This window comes from Dermacentor andersoni, chromosome 1 (genome assembly GCF_023375885.2).
Source record: "Dermacentor andersoni chromosome 1, qqDerAnde1_hic_scaffold, whole genome shotgun sequence".
NCBI classification, from domain to species: Eukaryota; Metazoa; Arthropoda; class Arachnida; order Ixodida; family Ixodidae; genus Dermacentor; species Dermacentor andersoni.
Window position 1 is genome coordinate 93,388,510 of NC_092814.1, and position 12,008 is coordinate 93,400,517.

The window sequence follows — 12,008 nt, forward strand, 5'->3', positions numbered from 1 at the left end:
TGCTACAGGCCAGCAGCGGCAAAGCTATTCATTGATAATTCTCGGGCGGCGCTGAACTCTGCCCGATGATCGCTCGTTTGTCAAAGCCGGCTCAAACGTTCTCCCTCGCGAACGCGTAATCGAACTCATCTGTCGGGACGAAACTGACCAGAGGCGCCCCCCCCCCCCCCCCCTCCTGCGCCTCGGCGAACGCTCGTGGCCACGTCAACCACCGATTGCCTGTCACAGGAGTAGAAAACGAGGTAAAAACAGTAAAATCTCTCTCTCTCTCTCTCTCTTTCCAAAGAGGGTTGCGTGCTGTGCCTTTGTTTTCTTGTCCCCGAACTGCAGCTGTGATAGCTTTCTCTCTCTACGCGTTTCGCAGTTCTTGTGCCTTTCGCACTTCTGAGACTGTCGCCACGGCTGTTACAATTGCACTGTTTATCTGATCTTGCTGATAGCATTCCTGTGCGTGTGTACGCTTTGTTTCTTTCGTTTGTTTACGGAGGAAGATTGAGAATGAGGCCGAGGGGAAAACAGTGAAAGAAGAAAAAGAAAAGGGAGCACATTGCGTGTGACGTAATTTTAGAAACTGAAACAAAGAGCCCTTTTTTTCGAGATATAATTTTCCAAAATGTGGGACAGAATACATGGGCGTTCCAGTTGCTTTTGTGCTTCAATGCATAAAAGCGCGTTTTGTTAAATAAAAAGTAAGTGACCCAACAGTGCATTGTTACGGCGAGTTTGACAGCGCAAGTCTCGAATCTGGTGTCATTCGGGAAATTCATTGCAAGCGGGTACTCCTGACAAACTTATCGCCTACAATTCGTAAATTGCAATAGGTGCCGTAGAATAATTAATTAAGAATTCAGTTAGTGGATCTATGTTAATTAGTTACATATTTGTTTCGAATGCCCGTTTCACTGAACAACCAGCTCAAGGACTAGAAATAGGTAATACGCAACAGGCCATCTTTTAAAAATTCCACAGAACTTAAAAATGATCCCCACGTATGAAAGCACGCACTTGGTGAGTGTCTCCAGCGACGAGGTGTAGATTGTGCCACCGACATCGATGTGCACGGGCGCCGTGTATCGCGACGCCGCGGCGACGCAAGGAATGCCGGAGATCTTGGGACTGAAGTTCGTGTCCGGCGAGGCGGACAGCATCAGCTTCGGGTCCATCCAACTCCTGCACGCCGAGGACAAGCACAAATTGATCACACAAAGGGAGCACGCACAAACGTCCGTCATATGCACTCATTAGCAACTAGAATAATCGCGCGACGTTACAGCGTTATAAATTTGTTGTTTTCCGATAACAAATTTTTTTGAAGTTTCTTTTCTTTCTTTTTTTTTCTCGACGGAGAGAGACGGTGTTGTTACGTTTCGCCTACAACACGCGGTAATGCCGGCGCGGATGCAACGGACGCCGGGGCTTTGTTCAAAGCGGCGGACATTTTGGCCCGTTCAACGACGCCGCAACGCCTACCCGCCAAGCGTGTCCAGGCGTGTTTCAGTGCCACGTGTCTTCGTGTGTGCGTGTGTGTGTGTGTGCCCTCGCTTGTCAAAGCGCGGCAGCCGGGGAGCGGAGTTCCCCGAATGAGGGGCCTGGGGGTCTCTCGGCTCAACCGCTCGCGCCGTCGTGGGCCCCTGCTGCGCCGTCCCGTGACCTTCATCCCGTGACCTTCCCTCCTTCCTTTTTGGACCGCGACGCCGAGAGTATAAGAGCAGCTGCCCCCGGACGCCAGGGGAGAGGCTCCGATTTGTACTGTTGAGTTACGTGCTCTCCCGTCTCTCCACTTCGGTCGACCTGACCGGCCGCTCCTTTGCTATGTTAGAATAAATAAGTTGTTTTGTTACCAGTCTTCTCATGCTTTGCCGGGACCTTCGGATGCTTCCAGTGCCCCAGGCCGCCAGGCCAACGCTACCCTTGGGGCTTGCGACCCATTGGCAATAACGGGCGTCAGAACCGAGACCCCAACAACTCGTGCCAGCGGTACAATCACAACATCTGGTTGCCAGCGGTGAGATCGCGACAACGGAGGCCAGCAGCGAAGAGATGCGGTTGACTGTATGCTGAGCAGCACAACGACCATCCGGGAGCAGCGCAACGAGCCCTGTGTGATGACTGGTTGCCTGCAGCGGAACGACTGCGCTGAAGTCTTGGCTGCGAGGTTTGGTGAGTGCGGGACTTTCTTCTTCTGAGTTTTGCCAGGCTTTTGTTAGTGTTAGAAACAGAGCTGGTAATTGTGGTTGTCGTTGCTACCGGGTTAGTTTGCGGCAAGACAATAGTAGGCAGTAGAGAAAGCAGCATTCAGAGCAGCCATGGATTTGAAGTCGTTGCGCAAACCGATATTACTGGAGCTTGCAAAAGAGTTGGGTCTGGATGTCTCAGACAAACTCAGAAAACCAGAACTGCTAAGGGCTATTCTTGAGTTAGAAGCTGAGGATGACGAGCTGTCGGAATGCCTTGAGACCATTGAGGAGAGGGAGCTTGAACTTAAAGAACAGAAAGAGAAAGATGAGCGTGAACGAAAAGAACAGAAAGAGAAAGATGAGCGTGAACTTAAAGAACAGAAAGAGAAAGATGAGCGTGAACGAAAAGAACAGAAAGAAAAAGAAGAGCGCGAACACGCTTTGGAAATGAAGCGTCTCGAGGTAGAGATGGAACGCGCTCGTAATGGAAGTCAGGCACACGGTGCAGGAGAACGAGTATTGTTCAAAATGACTGACCTGATGCGGCCGTTTAAGCTTGGAGAGGACATTGGTTTGTTCCTGGTTAACTTTGAGCGAACGTGCGAGAAGCAGGGGTTCTCTCGGGAAACGTGGCCACAGCGCTTGCTCACTTTGCTACCCGGCGAGGCGGCCGACGTAGTCGCTCGCTTGGAGAGAGAGGAGGCAGAGGATTTCGACAAAGTGAAATCGAGTCTGCTAAAAAAGTACCGGCTGTCAGCGGAGGCGTTCCGTCGGAAGTTTCGGGAAAATGAGAAAGGCAAAAGTGAGTCATATACAGAGTTTGCGTACAGGCTTATGTCAAACATGCAGGAGTGGCTCAAAGAAGAGAAAGCGTTTGGTGACCATGAGAAAGTTCTGCAGTGTTTCGGGCTAGAACAGTTTTATAGTCGGTTACCTGAGAACGTGCGGTACTGGGTCTTGGATAGGCCAGACGTTAGTACGGTGGCTAGAGCCGCTGAGCTAGCCGAGGAGTTTGTGACGCGTCGGGCTCGTGGAGCTAAGGACGGTCAAAAGGGTGAATTTGGCTCCAATTTTGAGAGGCCAAAGTTCACGCCCATGAGAGCAAAGGGGGACACACGTAGTGCGGATGCGAGTGAAAGCAGTCCGACCGAACGTAAGGAGACGGCGGCAACCGAAGCCGAACGCAGAAAGCGGTTCGAGATGAGGCAAGCGCGCGTTTGTTATACGTGCCAGAAGCCGGGTCACTTTTCGGCGCAGTGCCCAGAAACAAAACCAAAAGTCGTGTTTTTTTCATTAGGCAGCACTGACGAGAACATGAAGCTTCTCGAGCCTTACATGCGAGACCTCCTCGTGAACGGGAAAGAGTGCCGAGTGCTTCGCGATACCGCAGCTACGATGGATGTCGTTCACCCCTCTTACGTAGAACCCGATATGTTCACGGGCGAGTGCGCATGGATCAAGCAAGCAGTGGAAGCTCATAGCGTGTGTCTGCCAGTAGCAAAAGTGCTTATTGAAGGACCTTTCGGAGCACTTGAGACGGAGGCCGCAGTGTCATCTATGCTGCCCCCCCAGTACCCGTACCTATTTTCGAACAGGTCCGATCACCTCCTGCGCGAGAAGGGGCTTTTGTTTGGTGAGGCTAGCGTTCAGGCCTTAACCAGATCGAAGGTTCGGGAGCTCGCTGCAAAGGCGGTAGTTGCGGGGCCGACGTTGTTGAACGATGAAAAAGGGTCAGAGGCGCAGCAAGCTGGTATTCAGAGCACGCCCGAACTGAATAAAATTGAGCCTGTAGCGTTAAAGGCAGCAGATACTGGAGAGGAAATTCCCGACACGGGAAAGTTAGAAGAGCTGTCTCCAGATTTGCTCATCGCGCCTACGTCAGACGGACTTAACAGGTTGCTAAAAGTCAGCCGGTCGGCTTTGATAGCCGAGCAAAAGAAGGATGGCAGCCTAGAAAACATACGCTGCATTATCAAGGAAGGTATCGCCAAAAAAAATGCTCGCTTTGTGGAAAGAGGTGGGGTCCTGTACCGGAAGTATCTAGACCGCAGGGGAGTGGAGTTCGATCAGCTGATCGTGCCTCAATGCTATCGTGAGGATCTGTTGCGCTTGTCACATGGGGGTTCGTGGTCCGGACACCTAGGAGTTAAGAAAACTAAGGACCGTCTCTTGCAGGAGTACTATTGGCCAGGGTGTTTTCGGGACGCAGACCACTTTGTGAAGACATGCGACACCTGTCAGCGGGTGGGCAAGCCAGGGGACAAATCGAGGGCGCCGTTGAAGTTGGTACCTATCATTACGGAGCCTTTTAGACGGCTCGTTATTGATACAGTGGGACCTCTGCCGGTAACAGCCACGGGGTACCGACACATTTTGACTGTGATCTGCCCAGCGACAAAGTTCCCTGAAGCAGTGCCGCTTAAAGAACTCAGCTCAGTTGAGATAGTCAATGCACTACTGTCCATATTTGCGCGAGTTGGTTTTCCTGCAGAAATCCAGTCAGATCAGGGCACAGTGTTTACTAGCGCTTTGACGACAGCCTTTCTCGAAAGGTGCGGGGTAAGGCTATTACACAGCTCAGTGCACCACCCCCAGTCGAATTCCGTTGAGAAGCTCCACTCCGTCATGAAGCGCGTGTTGAGAGCATTGTGTTTTGAACATCAAACTGACTGGGAGCTGTGTCTGCCTGGAGTGATGTTTGCTTTAAGAACCGCGCCGCATGCGGCTACGGGGTTTTCGCCAGCTGAGCTGGTGTACGGTCGCTCGCTGCGATCTCCGCTTCGCATGCTTCGAGAATCATGGGAAGGCAGGGGCGACGACCCAGTCGTGGTAGAGTACGTGCTTAAGCTCCTCGAACGCTTAAGAAGGGCACAGGAGTTGTCAGGTGAAGCAATGGCAGAGGCCCAGCAGAGGGCCAAGGTTTATTATGATCGGACAGCCAGGGCCCGTCGTTTTGAGGTGGGCGATGAGGTCATGATATTGCGCACATCGCTAAAGAACAAACTCGACGTGCAGTGGGAGGGCCCAGCACGGATTGTTCAAAAACTGTCGGACGTTAACTACGTGGTGAGTCTGCCAGGAAAGCGGAAAGCACAGCAAGTTTACCACTGTAATCTGCTCAAACCCTATAAGCAACGGGAAGCAGTGGTGTGCATGATGGTAAACGTGCCCGAAGAGCTTCCGGGACTAGGCTCAGTGACGAACAGGAAAGACACCGATCAAGTCATTAGTGACTTAATAAGTAAAGCATCGCTGTCGCCTGAGCAGAAAACAGAACTACACCAGCTCTTACAAGAGTTTCAAGGTCTGTTCTCTGAGAGGCCTGGTAGGACTTCTGTCCTTACTCATGACATAGAACTTACCTCCCCAGAGCCAGTACGATCCAAGGCGTACCGGGTGTCACCCCGCCAGAGCGATATTATGGAGGCTGAGGTAAAGAAAATGCTACAGCTCGGTGTTATTGAAGCGGGTGAGAGTGATTATACCTCCCCTTTGATTTTAGTTGAGGTACCGGGCAAGGAACCTCGTCCTTGCGTCGACTACCGCAGGCTTAATTCCATCACTAAGGATCAAATTTATCCGATCCCTAACATCGAGGAGCGCCTTGAGAGAGTGAGTAGCGCTCAGTTTATTTCCACCCTAGATCTTGTCAGGGGTTATTGGCAGGTTCCACTTACAGAAGAGGCTAGTAGGTATGCGGCGTTCATTTCACCAATGGGGACATTCCGTCCTAAAGTTTTGAGTTTTGGTTTGAAGAACGCGCCATACTGCTTTTCAAGCCTCATGGATAAAGTGTTGCGGGGACAGCAAGAATTCGCTTTACCGTATCTAGACGACGTAGCGATATTCTCCGCATCCTGGCCGGAACATATGGCGCACTTGCGGGCAGTGCTAACCCGCCTGCGCGATGCGGGCTTGACAGTCAAGGCTCCCAAGTGCCAGTTAGCACAGGCCGAGGTTGTCTACCTCGGACACGTGATTGGTCGGGGTCGACGCCGCCCCTCTGAAATAAAGGTGGCCGCTGTGCGAGACTTCCCGCAACCGCGTACGAAGACCGATATTCGGTCGTTCTTAGGTGTCGCCGGCTACTATCAGAGGTACATCCCCAGGTACTCTGATATCGCGGCTCCCTTGACGGATGCTCTAAGAAAGACAGAGCCGCAAACAGTCGTCTGGGATGAGACGAAGGAAAGAGCTTTTAGCGCCCTAAAGAGCGCCCTAACAAGCCAGCCTGTGCTACGATCGCCCGACTACACAAAAGGGTTCGTTGTTCAGTGTGATGCTAGTGAGCGAGGCATGGGCGTTGTACCGTGCCAACGGGAAAATGGAGAAGTAGAACACCCCGTCCTGTATGCTAGTCGTAAGCTGACGAGTCGTGAGCAGGCGTATAGCGCCACCGAGAAAGAGTGTGCGTGTATCGTGTGGGCCGTTCAGAAATTGTCATGTTACCTAGCTGGCTCGAGGTTTATCATTGAAACGGATCACTGCCCTCTCCAATGGCTGCAGACCATCTCTCCCAAAAATGGCCGCCTCCTGCGCTGGAGCCTCGCTTTGCAACAATATTCCTTTGAGGTGCGTTACAAAAAGGGGAGTCTCAACGGTAACGCCGATGGCTTAAGTCGAAGCCCCTAACGTGGGAATCAGCCTCAAAATTGCTTGTTACTGATGTTTTTCTTCCTGAGGCAGGATTTTTTTTTTAACTTATTGCTTTTGTGTAGTGTTTCAAAGTGCTGATGTGCTTTTTAGTGCAAATTTTCCGATTTGTGGACGCGTTCTGAGTGCTGCTAAACTACTGTAAGGAACTAGGCAGCAGTATAAAAGGGGAAAGAGCCTGGCAGGGCTTAGTGAGGGTTGTGCCGTGCTTGCTGACTGAGCGGTTGACTTTCGGCGTAGTTCTAACGCTTGCCGGAAACGAGAACAAAATGTCAACTCTCCCGAAGTCACTTTGCAGTCTCCTGTGTGCACCTGAACGTGAGAACGAGGCCTTCTCTGTGCACTGCGCTCAAGAAACGCCAAAGGACGCCCGACTTCGGTTATGGGCATCATCGAGCGACATCCCTCCGGACAGCGGATGCAGTCCCCTGACCATCGGGATCTCCTTCCCCCGGCGGGGCGGTCTGTTACGTTTCGCCTACAACACGCGGTAATGCCGGCGCGGATGCAACGGACGCCGGGGCTTTGTTCAAAGCGGCGGACATTTTGGCCCGTTCAACGACGCCGCAACGCCTACCCGCCAAGCGTGTCCAGGCGTGTTTCAGTGCCACGTGTCTTCGTGTGTGCGTGTGTGTGTGTGTGCCCTCGCTTGTCAAAGCGCGGCAGCCGGGGAGCGGAGTTCCCCGAATGAGGGGCCTGGGGGTCTCTCGGCTCAACCGCTCGCGCCGTCGTGGGCCCCTGCTGCGCCGTCCCGTGACCTTCATCCCGTGACCTTCCCTCCTTCCTTTTTGGACCGCGACGCCGAGAGTATAAGAGCAGCTGCCCCCGGACGCCAGGGGAGAGGCTCCGATTTGTACTGTTGAGTTACGTGCTCTCCCGTCTCTCCACTTCGGTCGACCTGACCGGCCGCTCCTTTGCTATGTTAGAATAAATAAGTTGTTTTGTTACCAGTCTTCTCATGCTTTGCCGGGACCTTCGGATGCTTCCAGTGCCCCAGGCCGCCAGGCCAACGCTACCCTTGGGGCTTGCGACCCATTGGCAATAACGGGCGTCAGAACCGAGACCCCAACAACTCGTGCCAGCGGTACAATCACAACAGTGTCTTCAAATGGATTTGAAACGGCGTACTTTCGTACAACGCACCCGGGAGTTGTGGTAAAGGGACCCGCCAGTCGGCAAATCTGACCAGCGCCCCATAATTAACAACTGTGCAGAATTACCTGTACGTTGCCAGAAAATATGCAGACAAGCATAGGCTTCCTATTCGCGTTTCAGTTGGCCGAACATTGTTATGGAATTCAGGCTAGCTGGGTTTGTTAAACAGCGCGAGGAAATCGACACCTCTGCAAGGTTCTGACTGACTGTACATCGCGGCAGGACCTTTGTAGAACATTAGCCGCCATATTTATCTGTCATCTAAACCGGTAACTGATAGTAAGACCAACCTGCCTACACGTTTGTTCGACGCACGAGCCGCCCGCAGTCGGGGGCATTGCCAGCGCAATGTGAAGGCGCAACTTGCAGCATTAAGTCCTTGACGCGCAGTTTCTCGTGTAATGAACACAACTACTGTTCATGCTTGCATGCTTCCATCGGAGGAGTACGTGCGCTGCAACAGCAGCCCTGGCCCTTTGCCTCGGTGTTCGAACCCGCAGTGTGTCTTTCTCCGCACACCTCCCGCTCAAGTAGTGAAGCCAACTTCCAGGCCGATTACTGGCACCGCGCGGGGACGAACAAGAACAGCCCCACAGAGAGTTCCCACCTGCTCCGACAGCAGTTGTCGAGGCTTTGGGGGATGGATATACATTTAGAGGCTCTGTATCCGGGTGGGCACAGGTGTCACCTTGTTACAAAGGAACGTTTATGTGACCAACATTTCATTCATGTTCTGAAATATTTATTCTGTCATCCCTCTCTATCAATCATTCAGCCTCCTCCTAACTAGCTCCACTGCTTGCTTATTAATCTAGAATACCGTCCCCACAAATCATCGGCTCAGAAGGCAGTGAAGGCACTCTTGTGGTTTCTGAGAACGTCTGGTTTGTACGAGCGGCTTTGACTCTAGTACTGTCCGTGCATGTCTCTATAACCCCCCTCCCTCTCCCTTCCCTCTCTTCTCCTTCTCCTTTCCCTCAGCGTAGGGTAGCCGAAAGAACTCTTGGCTGGTTAACATCTCTGCTTTCTCTCTTTCTTTCTCTCTCTCTCTCTCTCTCCGTCCTTGGCAGCTTTTAAATCCAATTCCTATTTGGACGTATGCGCTTGCCTCGTGCACTGGGGCTGAAGGGAATTACAGTGTATTAAGATATCATCCATCATTTTCCCGGCGGCAAATATCATCAGAACTGCCAAACTTTCGCCTTTAGCATTTAGTACTCAATCAACGAGTCCTAGCCTGAAAAAGTAAATGGCTCCCCTTGGAGAGCTGAGAAAAAGAAAGGCATTTCATTTATGACGTCCTCTTAAGCCATCCTGTAGAAGTCTAATGTTTGTTTATATGGCGGTGGCGCCAACGCCAAGGTCTACTACACTACATTCCAATTACTACACTCCGGCGGAGTGTAGCAATTGAGAATAACTAAGGAACGTGAGGGCACTGGCCCCGACCAATCGCAGCACGGCATCCGAAGGCGGCGGGGGAGGGACAGCGAAATTAGGTCAATGGATGAAGGAGCCGACGGTGAGGCATATCTGGTGAAAATGGACGGATCGCGGAATTAACAATTCGCTGTAAACAAGAAAAAAGTTACCAGTGGGCAACCTAGGGTCTCAACCTGGCTAAGATGGCTTTGAAATATCCACTGCTTTGACAACTGGGTCACAACGTGGATATGTTGTTAATTGTTATTTTTTTAATACGTGGTAAGCAAACAGACGTAAACAAAGCACCACGCGCACATCCACTTCACAAGCGTTCGAAGCTGGACTAGTCTGTTTTCGTTCAACACAGCCAAACAGCACATACGACGGAACAAAACATACAAACAGGGCTATAGGCGCGCTAGACAACTGATGTTTACTCGAAGCCATACAGTACAGATAAGGCAGAGGTGACAAGTCTGCAGACACAAACGGCCGGCCGGCAAGCACCGCGTTTTTCCATTGCGGGTCGTCCGAGCAACTCTATTAACCATTAATAATAATGGCTCCATTAATCAAGGGGCTCACGATAAACTGGCGCTGCCAATTGTTTTCTTTAACAGGTAACGTGCAGCCGCATCGGCACTGCGGCTGCTATAGGAGGTCACAAAGTAAGTGATCAAACTGCCGCTCAAGATTAGCCGCGTTTGTTGTCGTTATGATGCGACCAACAGAAAATACGTTTTTGTAAATTGGACGACTCAGCGGAGCAGTTAGGAGCTGCTCTTACAGGCTTTATTATTATTATTATTTACTGCTAGCTTATATCTATATAAGCTAGCAGTAATAAGCTATATATATATATATATATATATATATATATATATATAGTGCAAGCAAGAAGTGTGTTTCGCTATAACCTACACCACCTCGTTATAACAGAACATTCATTAAAATAAAGCAAAGGCAACCAAGTTTTATGTACGCTACTTTGTATCCGATACTTCGTTATTTCTGCGTTCCTTATATTGAGGTCAGACAAAACATTTTCTTCATCTCCCTCTCCGCTGGAAGTACCTACGGAAGTATCCGCTAACCGCTGTACTCATTCAGATCCCACTGTCATGAAGCCAGCGCCAGCATGAATTACATACGGCCAGAGTGTGCCAAAGCCAAGTGGCTTACTGCATATAAGCAAGCAAGCGATTAACACAAAGTACACTAATATTACTGACCGTTGCTGACAATAATGTATGGACGATTTAGGTAAGCGTGGATTCTCTGGTCACCTCATTTGTGATAACTTGTTTTTTAGTTTTTTTAGCTTAATCTCTTCTTACACCCGATGTTCGACCACTTGTAATGCCTTTTCGATTTAATAATTTTGTTTGCTTGCTGTAGACGGCTATATGACGTTTCTACTTGTTTATGCAGCTCGTATTATTTGCAAATCATTATTTAGCATCGATTACATGTACTACGTTTCAGGCTGATTTGTCTGATTCTCGAAGGAGCTTGTGTCTTACTTGCATGAACGCACATTTTAGTCACATCCCCTACTGTCGTCGGTCTAAACTAATTCAACGCGTCGCGCCTATGTCTGTTTTGTGATACAAGAATAAAACCGAGTTGAATATAACGTTCGAAACAGATTCGTGCGGATGCCGACCATTATCGCGCGGTAACGTTCAACACCCCCACCTAAAGTGTACAGACCAGTTCACTTCTGCGTAGAGCGGACGAGCTGCCAGCTCCGGTGGACGGCTCGTGCGCTCTGCACAACAGTGAGCGGGTCTGTACGTGTGCGTAGAGCACGTTATGCACCGTCCTACCGGATCGACACAAGCGATACAGCTTAGGAAGAGAAACTAGCTTTTCTTAGTTTCGTTTCTTGAGCGCCCAATCCGCGTACCCGTTCCGTGTACATAAACAGGCGTGACAGCCGGCGAACAGACATTCCGAGCCTGACAATGCCACAATCTGCGTAAATGATTCATGGCAGTCGGTCTCGGCGCAGCCGCTACACAGCGGCGTCGACTACTTACTGCCGGGTCGCCGCCAGGCGGATGCCAAGCCAGGCGTAAGCCGCCATCCCGGGCTCGCATGCGCGCGGAAGCCTTGTTTTCGATAACGTATCGCTAATCATGACGAAGAATAGCTACGCGCCGGGGGCGCCTTGACGAATGAGCCGGTCGACGACGAGGCCGTCGCCGCCACGGCTGCTGCCGGGATTTCGCACGCGCCTCGAGACGACAGCCTGTGCCTCGGTGACGATCACTCGCGGCTTTCCCTCTGTTTGCATAATGGCCCGAAGATGGATGCGACTGACGGGGGTGAGACGCGAGGACGAAAACAGGTTTTCTTTTCTACTCTTTTTTTTCGTTGCGAAAAAACTGCACACACGCCTGGCCAATGTCGCGGTTTTCGCGGAACTCCGCGAAGCCCTTCAAGCGTGCTGCTGCCGTTGTGCGGCTGGCAGCGCAAGATCGCGCAGGGTACAGTATGGGCGACGAAGAAGAAGAAGAAAACAGAGTCCCGCCCGTCGGCCCCGTTCTCGGCACTCTCACGAACCCGGGCGGCCTCCGCTGCGCAGCAGCGTAC

The 12,008-nt window shown here is 51.3% G+C and overlaps 1 protein-coding gene across 2 annotated transcripts in view; it reads right to left on the bottom strand.

Moving 5' to 3' along the window:
- The window catches only part of twz (BTB/POZ domain-containing protein twz), a 104,627-nt gene that overhangs the window by 11,843 nt on the left and 80,776 nt on the right, over positions 1-12,008 (bottom strand). For both annotated transcript variants that reach the window (XM_050192187.3, XM_050192186.3), the window contains exon 3: positions 1,006-1,170. In XM_050192187.3, the coding sequence (XP_050048144.3) occupies positions 1,006-1,170 (165 nt within the window). The remainder of the gene's footprint in view (positions 1-1,005; positions 1,171-12,008) is intronic.